Source organism: Choloepus didactylus, chromosome 8 (genome assembly GCF_015220235.1).
Source record: "Choloepus didactylus isolate mChoDid1 chromosome 8, mChoDid1.pri, whole genome shotgun sequence".
NCBI lineage: Eukaryota > Metazoa > Chordata > Mammalia > Pilosa > Megalonychidae > Choloepus > Choloepus didactylus.
In genome coordinates this window covers 59,568,460-59,588,598 of record NC_051314.1, presented here as the reverse complement: position 1 = coordinate 59,588,598, position 20,139 = coordinate 59,568,460, and the positions used below count along the sequence as shown (strand labels likewise).

The window sequence follows — 20,139 nt, the reverse complement described above, 5'->3', positions numbered from 1 at the left end:
CCAAACATTGAATCACATTTATACAAACTAGAATATAATTCTAAACAGTCACATACATTTAGAGAGGTGTATATGAGGATTCACATAAAAGCATTAAACTGCCTGCAACTACAGAGTACGATTAATTCCATATTTTACGTTTAGCACAGAAGATGGATCACATGTTGATTAGGAAGAAGAAAATATACAAATATTCAACTGACTCTTAGTTAAAAGGCACTTGTCAGAGGCAGGTTTTCTGTGTGGTACTGGCCTGGGTTAGGGTGAGGAGTCTCAGACATGGAGGAGGAGAGTAAGGACAACTGTTGAGCATGACTCTAGAAGCACTTTTTGGCAAATGTTCATCCTGTGCCAACTTGATTGAAAGGTTTTCTGGAATCATGTGGCATTTGTCACAAATCAGCTGGAGTGCCTGACAACTGAAAACAATACTATTCATCATTTCTGAAAAGTTTGGGCAGTATGTTGGCAAACTAAGAGTTTAAAATTTATTAACCAATCCACATTAGTCCTCATTAGAAATTATTTACGTATTAAGAAGCTGGTAAATTGCATCACCTTTGCTCCTTTTTCCTTGCAGCCACAGGACTGGGTTTTGTTTTGTTTTGTTTTTTATTAGAGAAGTTGTGAGTTTACAAAACAATCACACATAATATACAGCATACCTGTACACAGCCTCAACACCAACACCTTGCATTCACGTGAAACATTTGTTACAGTTGATGATAGCACTTTTTTTTTAATAATTGTACTTTTTTTTTAAGAGTTACCTTTGCTACAATTGGTGAAAGATTATTAAAGTCATTCTATTTATCATCCATTATTTACATTAGGTGTATTTTTCCCATATACCACCCTATTATTACCACATTGTATCAGTATCATATATTTGTTATAATTCATGAAAGAACATTCTTAAACTCTACTATTAGCTATAATCCATCGTCTACAGTAGCACTGTGCTGTACCATCATCCCATGTTGTACCCTTTATTTTTTTTTCTAGTAATATATTCATCCTAAAGCTTCTTATTTTAACCACCTTTACTTATATAATTCAGTGCTGTTGATTACACTCACAATAATGTGCTATCATCAACACCATGTGTTTCTAAACCTTTACCACCAACCTAGAGATTCTGCACAAGTTAAACATCAACTCCCCATTCTCTAACTCTGATCTATCCCCTGGTAACCAATCTTCTAGATTCTAACTTTGTGAGTTTGCTTATTATAGTTAGTTCATAATAGTGAGACGATACAATATTTGCCCTTTTTTGTCTGGCTTATTTCACTCAACATAATGTCCTCAAGATACATTCATGTTGTCATATGCATCAGGACTTCGTTCCTTTTTACAGTTGAATAATATTCCATTGCATGTATATACCACTTTTTGTTTATTTGTTCATCGGTTGCTTCCATCTTTTGACAATGTGAATAATGCCATTATAAACATCAGTGTGCAAATTTCTGTTACCATCCCTGCTTTTAGTTGTTCTGAGTGTATACCAAGTAGCAGAATTGCCGGTTCATAAGGCAACTCTATACTTAACTTCCTGAGAAACCACCAAACTGTCTTACACTGCAGCTACACCATTCCACATTCCCACAAGCAATAAATGAGTGTTCCCATTTCTCCACATCCTTTCCAATACCTGGGTTTTCTGTTGTTGCTTTTTTTATAGTGGCTAGTCTAGTAGGTGTGAAATGATATATCCTTGTGGTTTTGATTTGCATTTCCCTATTAGCTAGCAATGTTGAACATCTCTTTGTTTGCTTTTAGCCATTTGTATTTCCTCTTCGGAGAAATGTCTGTTCAAGTATTATGCCCATTTTTTAATTGGGTTGTTTGTCTTTTTATTGTTGTGTTGTAGGATTTCTTTATATATTCTGGATATTAAACCCTTATTGGATATGTAGTTTCATAATATTCTCTCCAATTTTGTCTTTTCACTTTATTGATAAAGGTCTTTGAGGCACAAAAGTTTTTAATTTTGAGAAGGTCCCATTTATCTATCTTTTCTTTCACTCATGTGCTCTGGGTGTAATGTCTAAGGAACCACTTCCTACCACAAGATCTTGAAGTCGTTTCCCTAAGTTTTCTTCTAAGAGCTTTGTAGTCCTGGTTCTTATATTTAGGTCTTTGATCACAGGACTGATTTTTAATCACTCTTTTGATATACTAATACCCCCTGAGGAGGACCAACAGGCCCCAATATCATTGGAGCTTCTATCCAGCATTAGACAGAGTTGACTCTTTTCTCCCTGAAACTCTCCTCTCCTTGCTCCCAAATCTGTTTCCATCTCTTCTCCTTGCCACTCTCACCCCTGCTCCTTCTGGCTCTGCACTTCTGTGAATGCCTTCCATGACCCATTGGCTACCCAGTCCTCATTTCTCCCTGGTAGTCCGTATCCTATTCATATTTTCTTTTCATCCCCACCCACTTTACTAACCATTACCTCTAAATTTTTGCCAGTTTTGATTATTAAAGTGGTCTCCCTGCCTCGACCCCTGACAAAGTTATCTCTCTTGAAGCACAGCATCCAGCCTGTCACTCTCCTGCTGTGAAACAGACTCAACTCCTTACCCTGGCATTCACAGCCATCTTCAGCGTAGCTCAAGCCAACTCTCCTGTCCAGTTTCCCAAAACTCCCCTGAATTACCCTATATCGTAAATCACACGAAGTTATATTCATGGAACAAAGCTCTTTCCTTATTTCCTTTGCTCCTACCATCTCATGCCTCATTATACCTATTGAAGTTCTGTCTCCCATGTCCAGTTTCAAATGCCATTTCCATGAGGTTTTTTATCTTCCCCTAACACATGAGAGAGCTCCCAGCTGGGAATCCCATAACTCCTTGTCTGTATTTCAACACTTCTACCTTATGTACACAAGCATGTGTATTCATATCTGCCCAATGTACATACAGTTGAACATATATAACATGTATATGAACACATGTACATACATACCCACATATGGTATAGATAAGGAATAATGAAATTTTATGAGGAAAACTCCATTTTCTAATCATACAGCCCATATTCCACCTCAAGCTTTTTCTCTTACTGATTAGCCAGTCCCAAGCGAAAAGAAAATATTAGAGGGTGGGAGGACAGAAAAGGGCTTAGGTTTGCTGGACAACTGCTATACCCCAGACACTATCCCACATGCATTGGCTCTTTTAATTCTTACACAAATCCTACGACTATGTATGATTGTCTCAGTTTAACAAATAAAGAAATTGAAGCTCTAGGAGGTTAATGCACCTGATCTTCAGTTGCTACCTTCAAAAATGAGGGAACTAGTATCTACTCTAAAGATCTTATAAAGTTGCTGTGCGGATCAATTGAGCAATATATGTGAAAAAGCTTTGTCCCCTAGAAAGTGCAATGCTGTTATTTTATTTCTTCATTTTATTCCAACTGATTCCAAGCTCCTTTAGCACAGGGACATTTTATCACTTCCCTTTTCACCCCTGGCATCTAATATAATGCCAAGTATTTAACAGACACCCAAAGAGTTATTCATATTTTGAACAACAATTAAATTGGACCAAAGGTCATTTCAGCTAAAAACGAAATGTGGGGCTCCATTAACCATGCAGTTCAGATACCATTACATTGAAAACATCTGTAAAGCAAAAATATTTTTGTTTTAATGATGCCTCACCTTTTAGAGCAATCATTAATTCAAGAAAGTTCTAATGCTACAAAACCCTAGAAGAGCTATTTTCTCCTCAAATAATCTGAAAACTCCCTTGGGTATATTATGATAAGAATTCACCAGAGGGTCTAACCCTTATGTAGACATATAAACATCATCTTTCTTTAATTAATGATATGATTACCAGCACCTTGAATTACCTTTCTGCCACTCAATGGATATTCCACAGTTGCTGGAAGCAAAGGAAGATTTTAAGTATAACTATAGTCGGTTCACCTGCTTTCAACCTTAGTAGCTATCGCTAATAACTGCCTTGCTGTCAGAAAATTTCAATTTATACAGTATGAAAAAGTGTGTTTACATTATAACACAAAAGCATTTTGATTTACCACTTTTGAGGTTTGCTAAAACCAAGTAATCATAAATGTTATGTAATATGGTATAATCAAAATTACATAAATACATTTAATGTATGTATTGAAATGTTGAGTAGGTTTTCATTCATCATTCAAGTTTTAAACTAAGACTTTCGTGTTTGAAATTTTTTTAGACATTTTTATGACAACCCCATCCAGCTTGTTGGAAGATCTGCTTTTCAACACTTACCTGAACTAAGAACACTGTAAGTTTCTATTTCTCCTATAGATTGATCGACTTCCCCTTGCAAGATTGTTGTGAAGACCAAATGAATATCATAGATTAAAATGTTTTGAAAACGGCTATAAAAATTACTCCTTTCTACAATCTTCTCCCAATAAGACTCATGTACTCTTCCTTGTAGGACACTGAATGGTGCCTCACAAATAACTGCATTTCCTGATCTAACTGGAACCGCAAGCTTGGAGAGTCTGTAAGTATTTGAGTGGACTTTTGACTTTGCCCACAGCACTGGCCTTAGAGCTTGACCAGTTTTAATGCTGGTGAGTCAAAACATGTCACTGTGTGACACCTGAATAAAAGAATTATGTCTGTTTTGTGTTTCAACAGGACTTTAACTGGAGCACAGATCTCATCTCTTCCTCAAACCGTCTGTGATCAGTTACCTAATCTCCAAGTGCTGTGCGTATCAGTAAGGAAATAAGGCATCCATAAAGGGGTGAAATGACAAACATTTCAATAATCCTTTAAAAGGGGAGAAAGTTCTTTCCTTACAGGTCTCCAGCAGGCCAGGCCTCCTTTTCTCCCTTTGGGCCAGGGAAGTTGTTCTCAAACATGACCCTGGTAACAATGGAATGTGCACCCTTGTTTCCAAGTCCCAAAGACTCTCCATTAGTATTTCCATTGGCACACATTCCCTTCCAGAAAATGGACATGAACAAGCCCAAGTAACTTCATTTCCTCCCTTAAAGGCTTTGCAGAACAGAACAAAATGACATAATGAATTAACAACCTAATATGGCTACCAAAATTAAAACTTAAATTATCAGACCCACACAAACCTTGATAAAGGTGACCATTCTTCCAGTATAGTTGTGAGTGCTGTGTTTTGATGTTTCATCTAATGGTTAAACAGCTTGCATATGTTGTCTCTATTGATTTGGGCCTCTTTTTTTCTGCCTTTCCCTTGTCTTGCAAAAAGTAGTTTATAGGGATTTGAAGAACCTCGTACTGCACTTGCATTTTCAGCCCTCTCCTTCAACTCCCACTGAATCCTATCATCGTCCTCTCGAGCATTGTCAGACTTGATGAGAGAACCCTTAATTTCATGCCATGGCTCTGCTCTCCACAGTAGACACCTGGGGCAGTTGAACGCCTGCACTTCCACCATAGGCTCTACCTAGGAGCAGAACTAGAAGCAGCACTACAAATATTGGATGGAAGAATTGGATTCTGCCTTCCCATCTCCAGCCCACCATGTCACTCGGATTCCAGGAACCCGGTGGGTGGGGGTGCAATAGCACTACCTGACAGCCTTGGAATTGGTCATTCATGTCTGGAGGAGGGGAGTAGAGAACCCATCCCACACTGCCTTTTGAAGTACACATACAGTTGAGAAAACTGAGAATTAGGGAAATTAAGTACATTTGTTAAAGTCATGCCATGAGAAAGTAGCAGAGTCTGAATTTAAATACAGACAGTTTGATTGAATACCTGGAAAAAGTATGGATATGCCAGGTGGTAGAAATCTGTGGCCATCTTAAAATTCTGCCTACCACATCCAGAGTAAGTATTACTATCTCCATTTCTTGAAGAAAGTGTTTTAGTAACATCATTGGGATTTCACATACCATAACTGTTAAGTAGAAAGATAAAATTTAAATGAAATCTGCCTCTGCCATGTCACATAATGAACAGTAAACAACTCCGGTCTAAAACTGCATGAATGGAGGCAGACTGCCAAAATGGTAAGAGAAAGGCCCCAGACCCCATCTTCCTTGTTAAAATCTAGCTTCGCTTATATACCAGCATGGTATCTTGAGCAAGTCATTTATCCCTTTTGAGGCTCAGTTCTCCATCTATGAAATAGAGATGCAGCTACTTCCTTCAGAGGATCATCATGAGAACTAAGTGGGTTACTACACGTCACACACATAAAACAGCACCTGGGACACTGTAGACTTTCAGGCACTGTCTTCTCTCTCACATCTTTCATCCCATTACTCTGTCCTCAAGTTATTCAGTCTTCATGTTGGACCTTGAAAGACCTGAAAGAACACAGTGCATTAACAGCAGTATCACCATTTTCAAGGCACTTGAACCTATAATATTTACTTGGTCTTCACAGCAACCCTGCAGGATCAGCAAAACAGGTATTAATATCTTCAGTTATGGGAGAACTGAGAAAGACATCAATATATGGCCAGTAGATCAACCAAGTAGAATTAGTTGAAGTTGAGACTAGAACCCAGGGTTCTGACACCTACTGCAATCTGCTTTATGGGAGTGTAAGTCTGAATTACCCCCTGAGTATCTGTTACATGAGTAAAGAGCCACTGTGCATGATTGGTGTTGTCCCCAAGTTTCTTCACCCCCAACCCAGGCTGTGTATGGCCTTCCCCACTTACTTAACTGGTGGTCTCAGGCAAGTCTTTTCACTGATCTGTAAAGGTAATCATTGTGTCTTCCGCCTAGGGGGACCACAAGGATTGAATGAGACCATTCAGGTAAAGCTGTAAACATGGTGCCTGTACATAGGAAGTGTTTAATCAGTGCAAGCTGTGATAATCATTAGGTAGAAAGCAACACTCTGTCCTTACATAGATTTTGTATACCCTCTACTAAGAGGTACACAAGGAAGGATTTGTCCCATCGCAGCCTGTGGAGATGAGTGAACCAAATTATCAGTTTGATAATACATGGGTCTGTATTATTATGTTCATTGCCTTTTCAAAATCAGATGTATGCGTATAGTGTGGGATGTTTGTTTTTTGTCTTTAGTTTTTTGTCTACTATAAACTACAACTTGGCATCAGCAAGCAGCTTCATTTGAACATTTAGGTATAATAAATTAACTCTATTCCTATACGAATTCCATTGATTCTATAAATGTAGGATAAAGGGATAAATTGCAAGAATAAAATAATTTAAAACTCTTAGAAAATAGTATGGATATTTCAGTTGCATAGTGGTGATCTGGTTTTAAAAATTAGAATCAGGCATGAAAATGTGTTCACTGATTAGCTGATAACTTTTAAAACATGAGACAAGATTTTTTTATATCTATGTTACTTTACCTACCAGCTTTCTTTTTTTAAGATTTCTGCAAATTACCATGGCTTGTTTTAGATTAGTTATATTATACTTTAAATATGTCCAGATGTTTTTGTTAGTCTGTAATTTGTTGAGTTTTGGCTGAAGCCTTTCTTAGATTTTTTCTCCTTGTGGTGATTGATTTCAACATTAGTGCTATGTTTGAATTGTTGTTGGTTTTTTTTTTTTTCAGTTGATTAGAAAGGACCAACCATTATTTCTCTTAGCTGTAGAGATACAGCTTAGAGACAGAGGCAAAATTATTTAATTTAATTTGTACACATTTCAGTAAGATAATAGCTAGAATATTGTAAATCATCACTAACAAAGTATGAATAAATTCATTAAGTAAATTAAGTCAACTGAAGAAGTATAACAGTTACATTTCAATAAATATTTGAATCTACTGCTTAATCCAATAATGTCTTTGACTACCTGCTCCCTGTCAGTGCTGTGGAAACATTTAGAGTCTGCCTTTGGGAGAGATGTCATCTTGAAGGAAAAAGGACAGTAAAGCTTGTTTCCTTATGATTAATATGTAACAGATTTTTCCCTTTTTACACCTTCTGTTTTTCAGAGATCTGTCTTACAACCTGTTAGAAGATTTACCTAGTTTTTCAGTCTGCCAAAAGCTTCAGAAAATGTAAGCCTCTCAGACCCTCTAAGCACCTAGCAAAAACAACAAAGCACCCAGCCAAAACTCACACTTCACAGGGGTCGTTGGTTTGCTCACTTTGTGCTTCACTGGGGAGACATTTGATGCTTTCCCTCCTTACACACACAAGGAGTGCCCAGATAGTGTGGCTATAAAGTTGGAAAATACAGATTATATTATTTCATCTTGCATTGTACTGTAATACAAATAAAGAATTTGTTATGCATTTGTGCTTTCTTCCCCTCTAATTAGCAGTAATGACCTGGGTTTGTTTGGGCTTTGGAATTTTCCTCTTTTACAAGTACAACCAAACTTGCATATCTAATGAGTAGCTTTATTTTTTAATGTAGAGGGGACTTGGATTTGTTGGCATGTTTGTTTCAAAATAATCATCTTCAGAGGTAGTGCCATGTTTGTCTCGTAGGTGCTACTTAAGCATGAAACATTTTGGAATTCCTCTCTTAAAAATGCCTCCACAACAAAACACCAGGCTTATTGCTTAATACTCACAGCTTGGTTTTAAGCAAAACAATATTAATCCTCTATCCTTTCAGGCTTGATTTGTCTATGAACATCTTTGGGTCATTAAGTTGGGAGGGCAGGGTGCAAATTCATCTTTAAAAGGTAAAAATATGACACTCCTAAACACCCTCAAAGGATGTGAGAAAAGCTCAGAAGGCAGAGCCAAGAGGGGAGTCTTCAAAGGGTTTTGGGAGACGATGACATATTTGGAATATGGCTTTATATCTTCCCAATGGAACTAACTGCCGTGATAGACAATATATGTGTGAGTGTATAAATTGTAATGTTCTTTTTTTAGCATATAAATTGTAATGCTCTTTTTTTAAACAATAAATTTTTAAAAAGAGGTACTTGGTAGATATGCTACTTAAGCATTCTCTGAAGACTGTGATCTTTGGAACCAGTCACTTTGAAGTCAGTCTTGGATCTCTTTCATTTCAGTGACTTGCGACACAACAGAATCTCTGATCTTAGAGTTGACACCTTCCAGCAGTTGCCAAGCCTCCGATCCGTGTGAGTGCAGCCTCCCAGCGCCTTCCCAACCCAGAGCACTTTCTTTCCCTTTCGGGCTTTCCCCTAATATCTTCTTTTCACTGTCTACTCGTATTGTTGAGCCTTCACACATGCAATGTGCTATTAAAAGGCAAGTATTTTGCTCTTGAAAATTTCCAGGGATAAATTTGCAGTTATGCTCTCTACCAGTCAGCAGACCTGAAACTTGAAAAGGAAGGAAGCCAAGCTGTTGAACCACCTACAAAACATGTTTCTGTCTGTGGCCTAGAATTGGCAAAGAAGGGTTTACCATACAACAATGGGATGATCACACAATTCTTCCTGCCCACTTTTCTCTTTTGGTTAAGCAGAGTTATCCCATCTGTTTCTCAAAGTGCTTAAGAATCACCGGGCGGCAATTGTGAAAAATGCAGACTTCCAGTCTTCACCTGCCTCAGGTGAACATCTGGGAGGAAGGCCTAGGATTCTGCATTTTAACAAGTGCACTAAAGTTTGAGCACACCTGTCCCAGAAAATGCTTCTGTAGCTCAGACAACTAAGATTTGTAAATATTTAATTGCATTTGGTGATTGAAAACACCACATATATTAACCATAAGTGTAAATTTGCTAACAGATTTCTTTTGTGATGTAACAGTTAAAGCTTTTCAATCCAGAAACTGGATTTCAATATGATTTTGATGAATGCTGATGACATATAATGTTTAAACAATGGTATGTTTTTTGCTAACTCCTAAAGTTTTTCTTAATACCTAATGGACTATACCCTTGGTAAAATAATACCATTCCTCAAAAACATTTGAATTTACCTTTAAGAATCACCTTCCCCTCCCCAAAATCACCTTGAGAACCATCTTGTTCTGAATTCAGTTGTGTTGCTGTCTCTCTACCTTTGGTTCAAATTTGCTTGTATGGATCTTTTACTCTGTGTGTGTGTGTGTGTGTGTGTGTGTGTGTGTATGTGTGTGAAACAAAAATACATTGCCTGCTTTCATTACCTTCCTTATTCACCAGGTTTCAGTTCTGGTCATTTCCAAAGTTAGTTCTGTTTTAAAAGGCTGACCTGCAAGGATACCAAAAGAATGTAACATCAACTCTGAAGGCTAAAGGTCTCAGTCCTTCTGAATCCTCCTCTCCTTTAGCCCTCACATCCAGTCACTGACCAAACCCCACCAATTCCAATTCATCAGCCATGCTTTTCTACCAATGGCCCACATAATCACTCACCTGGGTTACTAGCACCGTCCTCCTAACCAATCCTCCTACCGTCAGTCTCCGCCCGGTTGTCCCACTCTTAAAGAGAAAGAAAACCAATCATTTAAAAATAAGAATCTAATCATGTTACTTCCCTGTTCAAAAATTTTCCTATTATTTTCCTGTTGTCTTCAAGATCAAAACCAAACTTCCCAGCACCACCTTCCAAAGTCTTCAAAACCCAACTTCCTGGTACAGCCCCATCTGTCACTCATTCCCAGTCCCCGGACACCTGGCCATGTTCTCATGTTCCTGTTGCCTATCAGTCTCCTCCCCACCCTTGACTTGTCCCCCTGCCTCTCCCGTAAGAACAAGATCTCCTCTTTGAACTCACTCCGTGGTGTACTTTGCACATTCCCTGCTGTAGGACTTAATTCTCAGCACTGTCATCGGTAGACCATGCCATATCCCAAAATGAGAACTTTTTCATTCTCTATCATCAGGGTCTAGTGCATCTGCCATCTCATTATTTACTTAAGAATTCCAAACATTTTCTGAGCAAAAGATCATGGACTCTGAATTCAGTCTGCTGGGTTCGAATTGCAGTTCCTGTGATTACTTTTTGGCTTAGTTTGTCACTTAGCACACTGTGCCTCAATTTTCTCATCAGTAAAATAGGGCTAATGATAATACCTACTTCCTAGGGTTGTGTTGAGGGTTATAAGACAATATGTATAAAAAATTCACAACCGCATCTGGCCCATAATGAGTATATAACAATATTACTTTTATATTATTATATAGTAATAAGGTCAACAAGGATCCTGGCAGGAAACAGAATTCACCCCAAAAGTTTCAAATGAAGGGATGCTCACTTAGGTGTGGGCAGGGAGCAAGTGAGGGATGGGATGGTGAGGCATGCAGAACCCAGCAGCAGCAGGAAGCCTGTGGCTGACCAGACATGGGGAGGAAATGATGTTTCCAGAACGCAGGAAGAGTTGAGACACAGCACGAGGATGCAGTGGTTGAGAAGATGGGCTGCTGCCACCAGAGACAAGGTTCCCTAACAGGGAGGCAGCAGACCCCGGGTGCCTGGAACTCTCTTTCCTCCTGGGGCTTCTCCTGGGAATTCAGCTGAGCCCAGGAGAGAGCCCTGGGGATGCAGCCCTCAGGGTCAGCCCACAGCCAGGAACAACTGCAGAGCAGGGCCAGAGAGTGGAAAATGGCCCCTCCAGGCTGCTGGGAGGATTCAGAACACAGGCTCACACACTGGAAAGGAATCACGGTTCTCTGAATATATTAACTCACATATTTACTTAAAACCCAGTCAGATTGCTATAAAGCCCCATTGCAGGACTTAGCCTATGTTCCAGGTCACCCATTTTTTACTTAAAGCCCTCAAAGAGACTTTGACAGATGGTGTTACTTGCTCCCTTCAGTGGACTCATACTTCATGAGCAGCACAGTAGAAGACAGTCTAATTACCCAATTACCCAAAGCCCAACCACCGTTTGTAACTTCCCCACCCCTTCCACACCGTCTCCTCCCCTTTTGAGCTAGAATTTTGTTCTGTTCTGGAATTGATGAAAGGGGCAAAATGAAAAGCCTTCCAGTTTCCTCCTGTTAGGGACCCTTTCAAATAAGAATATGAATAATCTGTGAATACCATTTATTCAAGGTAACTCAGGGTCCCAGTATCATAAATAGCTGATGTATATGTGCTGGAGAAAAGCTGATTGTGATCACTTTAAATTTACTCAAATACCTACATCTTGGTTACTCTTATTTGTTAGGAATTTTAAAAATACACATCTTAGTTCATAATTCTTTTTATGAAATGTGGAAGTTCTTATTCCTGCTAAATTACCTACAGAAGTTCTTGCAGAAGTTTTTATTCTGGATGAATTATCTACGTTTCATTATGTGGCAGGGGGGCAAGTGGAGTTTATTTTTCCATATATTGTAGTTTTCTTTACTATCAAAGAATTTTGTTTCCAACAGATCTTAGCCCCTCTTTTATTCATATTACAGTTGAGAGTTTACATGTTGGTCTCCCTTACTGGAAAATTTCTTAAAAGCATCTTTGTTTCTCTCTGAAGACCTGACATACGGGCAATGTGAAAAAATTCTTGTTGAGTTTCATTAGACATCCAGGGACATTTTATCATTTAAATCTAACTTGCTTTTCAGAAGAAGAGCCTCAGAAGTTCTTGTCTCTTCCCATTCTTCTACCCTAAATGTCTTAGTAAGGTTATAAACATATTAAAGTCCATTTTTAGCAAAAAAAGAAAGCAAACACATATCCATCTGAATGATGATTTTTCCTTGATTTTTCTTAACGAGGTTGATTTAAGGTTCTCTCTTTAGTCGTTTTATACCATCAATATCTTTATCTGGAGGATGATTTAATGAGCTAATTGTTTCTGTTCTGAATAGAAATTAAATTTTGGTAGAAGAATGTATGCATATGTTAAAATTTCACATATTCTTTTTTTATATTACCCTCTCATTTGTCTTTTTTTTTAACTAGGAATTTAGCATGGAACAAAATTGCCATTATTCACCCCAATGTATTTTCTACTTTGCCATCTTTAATAAAGCTGTGAGTATTTCATTGCTTGGTTTTTGTGTTTTAATAATTGGGGACCATCTAGTTAAGAAAAATGGTTTTGCTGAAGAAGCCTGCTATGCAGTTTGCCAGGCTTTCAGAGTCCTCCACACCTAGGGCTTCATCAGAGCCAGGGAGGAACTTTTTGTCCCTACTAACGCCATATGGGGCCTTATATGGATTATTGAAGACTAGGGAGACAGCTGGTTTTGGTAATTCGGGTGAAAATTTCCATTTTTGCTGAGTTATCAGGTGGAATGGAATATGTCAATTCAGTTCTAGAGGGCTTTTATTTTATTCTGTGCCATCCTGACTAATAGAAAACCCTCTTGTCTTTTTTTCTCTTTCTCCTCTTTCTCTTTTGCTCCTTCTGGTCCCTCACTCCCTCACCTAATGAGGTTAGATGGGGAGAAGTTAGGGGGAGATGGAAGGGAATAAACCCCGTGCCCTTTTCCCCCTCATCACCAACCTCATCTGGTTAGTACCACTTCTCAAATTAAATGTAACACTTTCCACTTGGTTTTAGATGTCCCTACCTGGCAAAATGAAGCTGGATATAGAAATTATAATTTGAGTGAATTCTGATTATAAACAGAAAAGTTATCAGGAGCTAAAACCAAAAATGATTACTTTGCCATTAAGAGTAAGGACCCTGTTTAGAAATTTCTATTGAACACTGTAATTGTCTTTAGCTTGCTTTTTTTTTTTTTTTTTTTTAACATAAATGTTTTATGCTAACACAGACTAAAAGCCAATTGTTGTTTGATGTTTTGCAGGGACCTATCGTCCAACCGCCTGTCCTCTTTTCCTGTAACTGGGTTACATGGTTTAACTCACTTAAAATTAACAGGAAATCATGCCTTACAGAGCTTGATATCATCTGAAAACTTTCCAGAACTCAAGTGAGTTTGTCATTAAAGCTAATAAGATTTGTTTGTGGTCATGTGAAATAACAGATGTGTTATAGTGGTTTTCTAAATTTATGAGGTCATGGGACTCTTCTGAATTGCATTTCATGCCCTCAGATCCCCCACCCCTGGGGTATTATTAGGATAAGCCCTGGAGTGGGAGACTGTGTCTTCCTGATCACATTTCCTTTCTTTCTCAAAGATGGCTCTTGGAATCACAGAGTTCATGGAAAGAGTTTGAAATCCATTGATCCATGGATTTCTAGAACATGTGATCAAATAACATTATAAAATTATTGTCTTCTTGTTTACAATTTTTAATTCATCTCGCTTTATGTATGTTCTAATAAAATGTACAAAATTAATATTCATTTGAGGAAACAATGCTCTTTAAAACCTGCTATTCTTATTATCAATAAAGAAGTCCCTTGAAAGATTTTATTTAAAAAATAATACAGTGTACTTTTTACATACTTTTAAAACCGTGAAAGTAATATAACCTCAAAAGATAGTTTGGAAAGGAGAAGAAAGAAAAAAAAATCTAAAAATGTCCTCCTAAACAACTTTTTTTAATGTTATTTCTTTCCAGACTTTGTTTCCAACATATTTTTAATTTTTAGAATCACTGTGTGTATACAAATTTATGTCATGTTTTAGTCACTGGATAGTATGTCATAAGCACTTTCTATTCTGCTACAATTTTCCTAGCTATCGTTTTTAAACTTTTTTATTATGAAAATTTTCAAACATACACAAAAGTAGAGAAAATAACATACCCATCACTCAAGTTCAACAGTTATCAACATTTCATAGATATCATTTTTAATAACCCCATCGTTTGTTATAAACAGCACTGTAATGAACATCTTTATACACATAACTTATCTTTTGGATTATTTATTTAGGCTAAAATCCAAGGATAGGATTACTGGGTCAAAGAAGATTAATACGGTATCTAGTGACCCATATCTTTAAGCATGTGTTTGTTTTGTTTTGTTTTTGTTCACTTAAAGAGTTATAGAAATGCCTTATGCTTACCAGTGCTGTGCATTTGGAGTGTGTGAGAACGTCTATAAAATTTCTAATCAATGGAATAAAGGCGACAACAACAGTGCAGATGACCTTTATAAGAAAGATGCTGGGATGTTTCATGCTCAAGGTAAGACCTGCTATGTCATGAACTGTGACTGGGAGGGTCTTGAAAAGTCATCAAACAGAGCAGCTGAGCTCCAGACGAGCCCCTGTGTGACCACCCCAGCCAGTGGAGAACCAGTCCTACTTCTTAAAGACCCAAGAGAAAGAGATCCCTCAGGATTCATTCTAAAATTCCAACTTTTCTATAAATTAATTCTTAATAGTTGATTTAGATTTAGATTCTCAGGGTGATTACTAATACTGATATCAATATTTCCATAAACTTTTTAAAGGGCCCATCCCTGCAGATACCTTTTTCTTCTGAACCTTTTCTCCAGACAATATAACTCATCTTTATTCCTGTGGCCTGTGGGTATGGGTGGGAGACATTTTAGATGTTTCGGCATTTCAGCAGAAGGGCTCGAGAATCCAACTTTGCATGCAAGTAATTAAAAAACATTCTTCCCTCCCACCCCCCCCCCCCCCAGGGGCATCTGTCAGGAAGGTGAAATGAGATAATGTCTGTAAAGCACTTGGCTGTCCTTGAAGTAAGACGTTACTTAAATAGACGCCAATGCACCTCAAACCACACCTGTGGTAACAAGGAGACCCTGCGGGCAGCTCCTGCTCTCCTTTCCCTGCCAACCTTGCAAGTTCACACAGAGTCTGAGCAGATTGCGTTTTCATCCTTTGGGACTTAATGATTTGTTTATTGCCAAGCAAGTATGATTCAGTCTGTCTACAGATTACCTTACCATTTTGTCCCGCGCACATACCGGTTTAAGGAGCTGGCATTTTGGCCCTTGGTTTTTTTGTTTTAGGCCACAGTTGTGTGTCTCACCCTTGTTCTTACTTTAGTTTTTGCTCCTCCTGCCTCATTCACCCTAATTTCTACTATATTTATGCACTCAGAAAACAAAAATCAAACAAAACAAAAAAAAAAAACAGTCTCACCCTTGTTCTTACTTTAGTTTTTGCTCCTCCTGCCTCATTCACCCTAATTTCTACTATATTTATGCACTCAGAAAACAAAAACCAAACAAACAAAAAAAAAAACAGAGTGCCTACTTTATACCAGGCACTATTCTAGGTGCTAAAACCACAGACCAGATCCTTCTAAATATAATATAAGCTTTTATATAATATGAGCTTATATTCAAGGGCAGTGATTCTCCACCCTGGGCCACATATTAGAATTGCAAAGAAGCTTTTACAAAAACTGATACTCAAGCCCCACACCAGACCAATTAAATCAGAATCTTTGGGAAAGTGTGTTAGATCATGAAACTCCTATTTCATGGATGCTTAAACCAGGCACCAAGTAGTTTCTTGATACATCCTTTGTTAGGCTGAATGTTCCAGAAAGGACCAACTGGTATTTACCATACCTGATTCTCCCGCTTGTGCTCCAAGAACACAACACAGAACATTTGTACTATACCTGCGTTGTCAGTAAACTGGTAAAGTGACTCCTTCACTGAATGGAGAGGCCCTCAGCTTCTCTCTAATTTAGCACACAGCCATTTGCATTCATTGTGAGCTCCAGGGAGCAAGGGCAGAATGAGAGATGTTGTGATCTGGAGTCTGGGTGTCCCTCTCCACACCTCGAGTTCTGGGGGAATATTGTGTGGTGGAGAAGTTTGAGTGGAGCAGCCCAAGGCTCGTTCATAATAGGCTTGCCAGAAATTCGCCCAGGGAGAAGCGGAATGCCTGGCTTTCAGTTCCCTTTGTGGCAGTTCATGTCTCGAGGGCAATCCAGGACTACATCATTCCAGGACTTCTCATTCCTGCAGATGAGCGTGACCTTGAGGAGTTCCTGTTTGACTTTGAGGAAGACCTGAAAGCCCTTCATTCGGTGCAGTGTTCGCCTTCCCCAGGTAAGAAGGGCATGCAGACTGCCTCAGCTCAGAACCCACCAGGACTCAGGGACGGGGATAACATTGTGGCCACACACTTTAGAGTAAACTCTGAGCCATGTTTGTGGCTTATGAGCACCCCTCCCCCCATGGGACCTGTAAAATACAAACGTTTATTCCCTGAGATTACTCTCCATTCATAAAAAGGATTTTTGTGAGACTCTCTTTTCTTTGTTTATTTTTCTGTTGTTTATCTTATGTTTTTTACAAACCCTTGTGTCCATGGCTGACTTTCAACAGTTTGCAGCAAGGGAGCTGCTCTGCTATATAGGAAACCCCGTGTGGGAGACTTTTGATTCATGTTAACGGAAATGAAAGAGTCAAGCCTGTAGAAGGAGCATATGTATTTCTTTAAAAGATAGTTGCAAGTTTACCTGAAATAGTATGTGATAGTCTTGCTTTGTGTAATCACTAATTTTCGAAAGTAATTTAAGTCTTCCATATAAATAGCCATTTGGTGAAAGTAAACAATGGTTTGTGCAGATAGTTTTTTTTTAATTATATTGGATTCACTTAATTGTTTGTCCCCTCCCCAGAAAAAGAATGAGCCCATTGAAAAACAGACAGCTGGGAAGGGTTAATATTTATTTTCGACTATCAGTTTGTTCTTGCTCCCCATCTTCAGATGTCAATCTAAAGCTAAGAAGAGATTTTCTTGAATTGCCCCTTCACACTGTCCACACTGCCTCTCTTTTTCTGATATTATGGAGAATTTCTCTAGAATTCTCCTTCTCTGCCTACAGGACCCTTTTGAAGGATTCTGAAAATTGTAATAGAATGTCCAGGAGATCTGGTTTTTTAAGTGGCCCCAACACTGCTGTAGTTTGGGGACCTTAACCAAGCTTTTCCAGTCCCCATCTCCATTTCTCCACATATAACCTGAGAACCCAGCACTGGGTACAGTTACCCAGTCGGGAGCAGAAGATCCGAGGCAACTACGACAGCAGTTTAAGAGGGTGGGGAGAGCCCCATGGACACGATATAACTATGGCTGTTATTGACCTCCAGCTCTTCCTGTCCTAATAAGAGAAACAAAAAGATAATTTGGCCAAAGTTGTAAACTCTAATTTGATACACAGTCTTCTTCTTCCTTGGACTTTTAGGCCCCTTCAAACCCTGTGAACACCTGTTCGGTAGCTGGCTGATCAGAATCGGAGTGTGGACCATAGCAGTTTTGACACTTACTTGTAATGCCTTGGTGGCTTCAACAGTGTTCAGATCCCCTCTGTACATCTCCCCCATAAAACTATTAATTGGGTTGATGGCAGTGGTGAACATGCTCATGGGGGTCTCCAGCTCTGTGCTGGCTGGAGTGGATGCGTTCACTTTTGGCAGCTTTGCACGACATGGTGCATGGTGGGAAAAAGGGGTTGGTTGCCAGGTCATTGGCTTTCTGTCCATTTTTGCTTCGGAGTCGTCTGTTTTCCTGCTTACACTGGCAGCCCTGGAGCGTGGCTTCTCTGTGAAATGTTCTGCGAAATTTGAAACAAAAACTCCTTTTTCCAGTCTGAAAGCAATCATTTTGCTCTGTGCCGGGCTGGCCTTGACCATCGCCACAGTTCCCCTGCTGGGCGGCAGTGAGTACAGCGCCTCCCCACTCTGCCTGCCCCTACCCTTTGGGGAGCCCAGCACCACTGGCTTCATGGTGGCTCTCGTCTTGCTCAACTCCCTTTGCTTCCTCGTGATGACGGTTGCCTACACCAAGCTCTACTGCAATTTGGAAAAGGGAGACCTGGAGAATATTTGGGACTGTTCTATGGTGAAGCACATTGCTCTGTTGCTTTTCACCAACTGTATCCTTTATTGCCCCATGGCCTTCTTGTCTTTCTCCTCTCTACTAAACCTCACCTTTATCAGTCCCGAAGTAATTAAGTTTATCCTTCTGGTGATTGTCCCACTTCCTGCATGTCTGAATCCCCTTTTCTATATCCTCTTCAATCCCCATTTTAAGGAGGATCTGGGGAGCCTGGGAAAGCAAACCCACATCTGGACTAGGTCAAAACATCCAAGTTTGATATCTATTAACTCCGATGATGTTGAGAAACAGTCTTATGATTCAACCCAAGCCTTGGTGACCTTTACCAGTGCCAGCATAGCCTACGACCTGCCTTCCAATTCTATGTCATCGCCAGCTTATCCGATGGCCGAAAGCTGTCACCTTTCATCTGTGACATTTGTTCCATGTCTCTAATGAAGATGAGAGAAAAGGTTTTCAAAAGACCTTATAATATGAGACTGAGAACACCAGGAGAAGTAGCTAAGAAGAGCTGAGTTGAAACTTGACCCCCCCCCCAAAAAAAAAAGTCATGGTTAATGTGAAAAAGCTGAAAACCTATTGATACTTGAGAGTGAAAAATAAGTGTAAATGCTGCTCATAAGACAAAGATAGATCACTCACATGATTTTGGTGAGCTAAGATCAAAAATGCATGTTGAAATGTTCTTCAAAAACGATTCTCCATGATTTTAATTGAATTCTCCTTAAACTCACCAATCTAGTGATCAGGGGTGGGGAGAGGGGCTTGCTCACAAAATAAGTTTATTTAAATCTGAAAATTCCTTAAAAGATGGCTGGAGGAATTGGGAAAATAAAATTTTTGAATGGTCTATATTAATGAGAAAAGGTTGTGACCAGAAGGATTTCTTTTTAATGACCATGTGGGGATGTTTATTCCTCCTTTGCCTTTCCTCCAACAGGATCCTTTCAGATCATCCATCCCCTAGATGGATAATGTAAGGCATGATTAGTTCACTCATATTCAGATCATATTTAGACATAGCGGATTATATGTGTCAGCACTCGGTAGTTCCACCCTCAGTAGAATAAAACTGCTTACAAATATTTTGAAAAGAAAACCAACTTAAATTCTTAAATTGCCACTAAGGCGATCATGTAGAAATGGATTTTGCCTTGTCTAATTCATTTTTAACTCCTTGGTGCCCAGAGCTCAAAAGGAAAGTCCTTTGCTGGCAATGGACAGGCGTAGAGAAGTTGGTTTGCAACCTGGGATTTTTCCCCTCTCTGGGCGAGTACATATTTTTTGCAGGAGGTTTTATCAGTTGACTCAAACTGATGTGCATCTTAAGATAATGATCAAATGCAGAAACAACATAAATTAAATCCGCTGATGTAACTTCTCACAAGTATCTCTAGTAGCTCTAGTAGCAAGGTCTGACACCACTTTGGACAACAGAGACTCGGTTTATTTGGCTTGATTTTAGCTGTATTCTCTTTAGTTCAACCCACTTGATGTCAGGAACATTACTTCTCTGCTTTTTTACATATTTAAAACGTGTTAGATACTTCAAGAGACAAAATTATTAAATATT

General features: G+C 38.9%; 1 protein-coding gene across 2 annotated transcripts in view; it reads left to right on the top strand.

The window, feature by feature from the left end:
• LGR5 (leucine rich repeat containing G protein-coupled receptor 5) overlaps positions 1-19,159 on the top strand; it is a 134,303-nt gene extending 115,144 nt beyond the window's left edge. For both annotated transcript variants that reach the window (XM_037847696.1, XM_037847695.1), the window contains 10 exons: positions 4,222-4,293; positions 4,453-4,521; positions 4,659-4,730; positions 7,939-8,004; positions 8,980-9,051; positions 12,775-12,846; positions 13,629-13,754; positions 14,774-14,919; positions 16,688-16,771; positions 17,914-19,159. In XM_037847696.1, coding sequence (XP_037703624.1) covers positions 4,222-4,293; positions 4,453-4,521; positions 4,659-4,730; positions 7,939-8,004; positions 8,980-9,051; positions 12,775-12,846; positions 13,629-13,754; positions 14,774-14,919; positions 16,688-16,771; positions 17,914-19,001 — 1,867 coding nt within the window. In that variant the 3' untranslated portion in view covers positions 19,002-19,159. The remainder of the gene's footprint in view (positions 1-4,221; positions 4,294-4,452; positions 4,522-4,658; positions 4,731-7,938; positions 8,005-8,979; positions 9,052-12,774; positions 12,847-13,628; positions 13,755-14,773; positions 14,920-16,687; positions 16,772-17,913) is intronic.
• Positions 19,160-20,139: the final 980 nt, after the last annotated feature.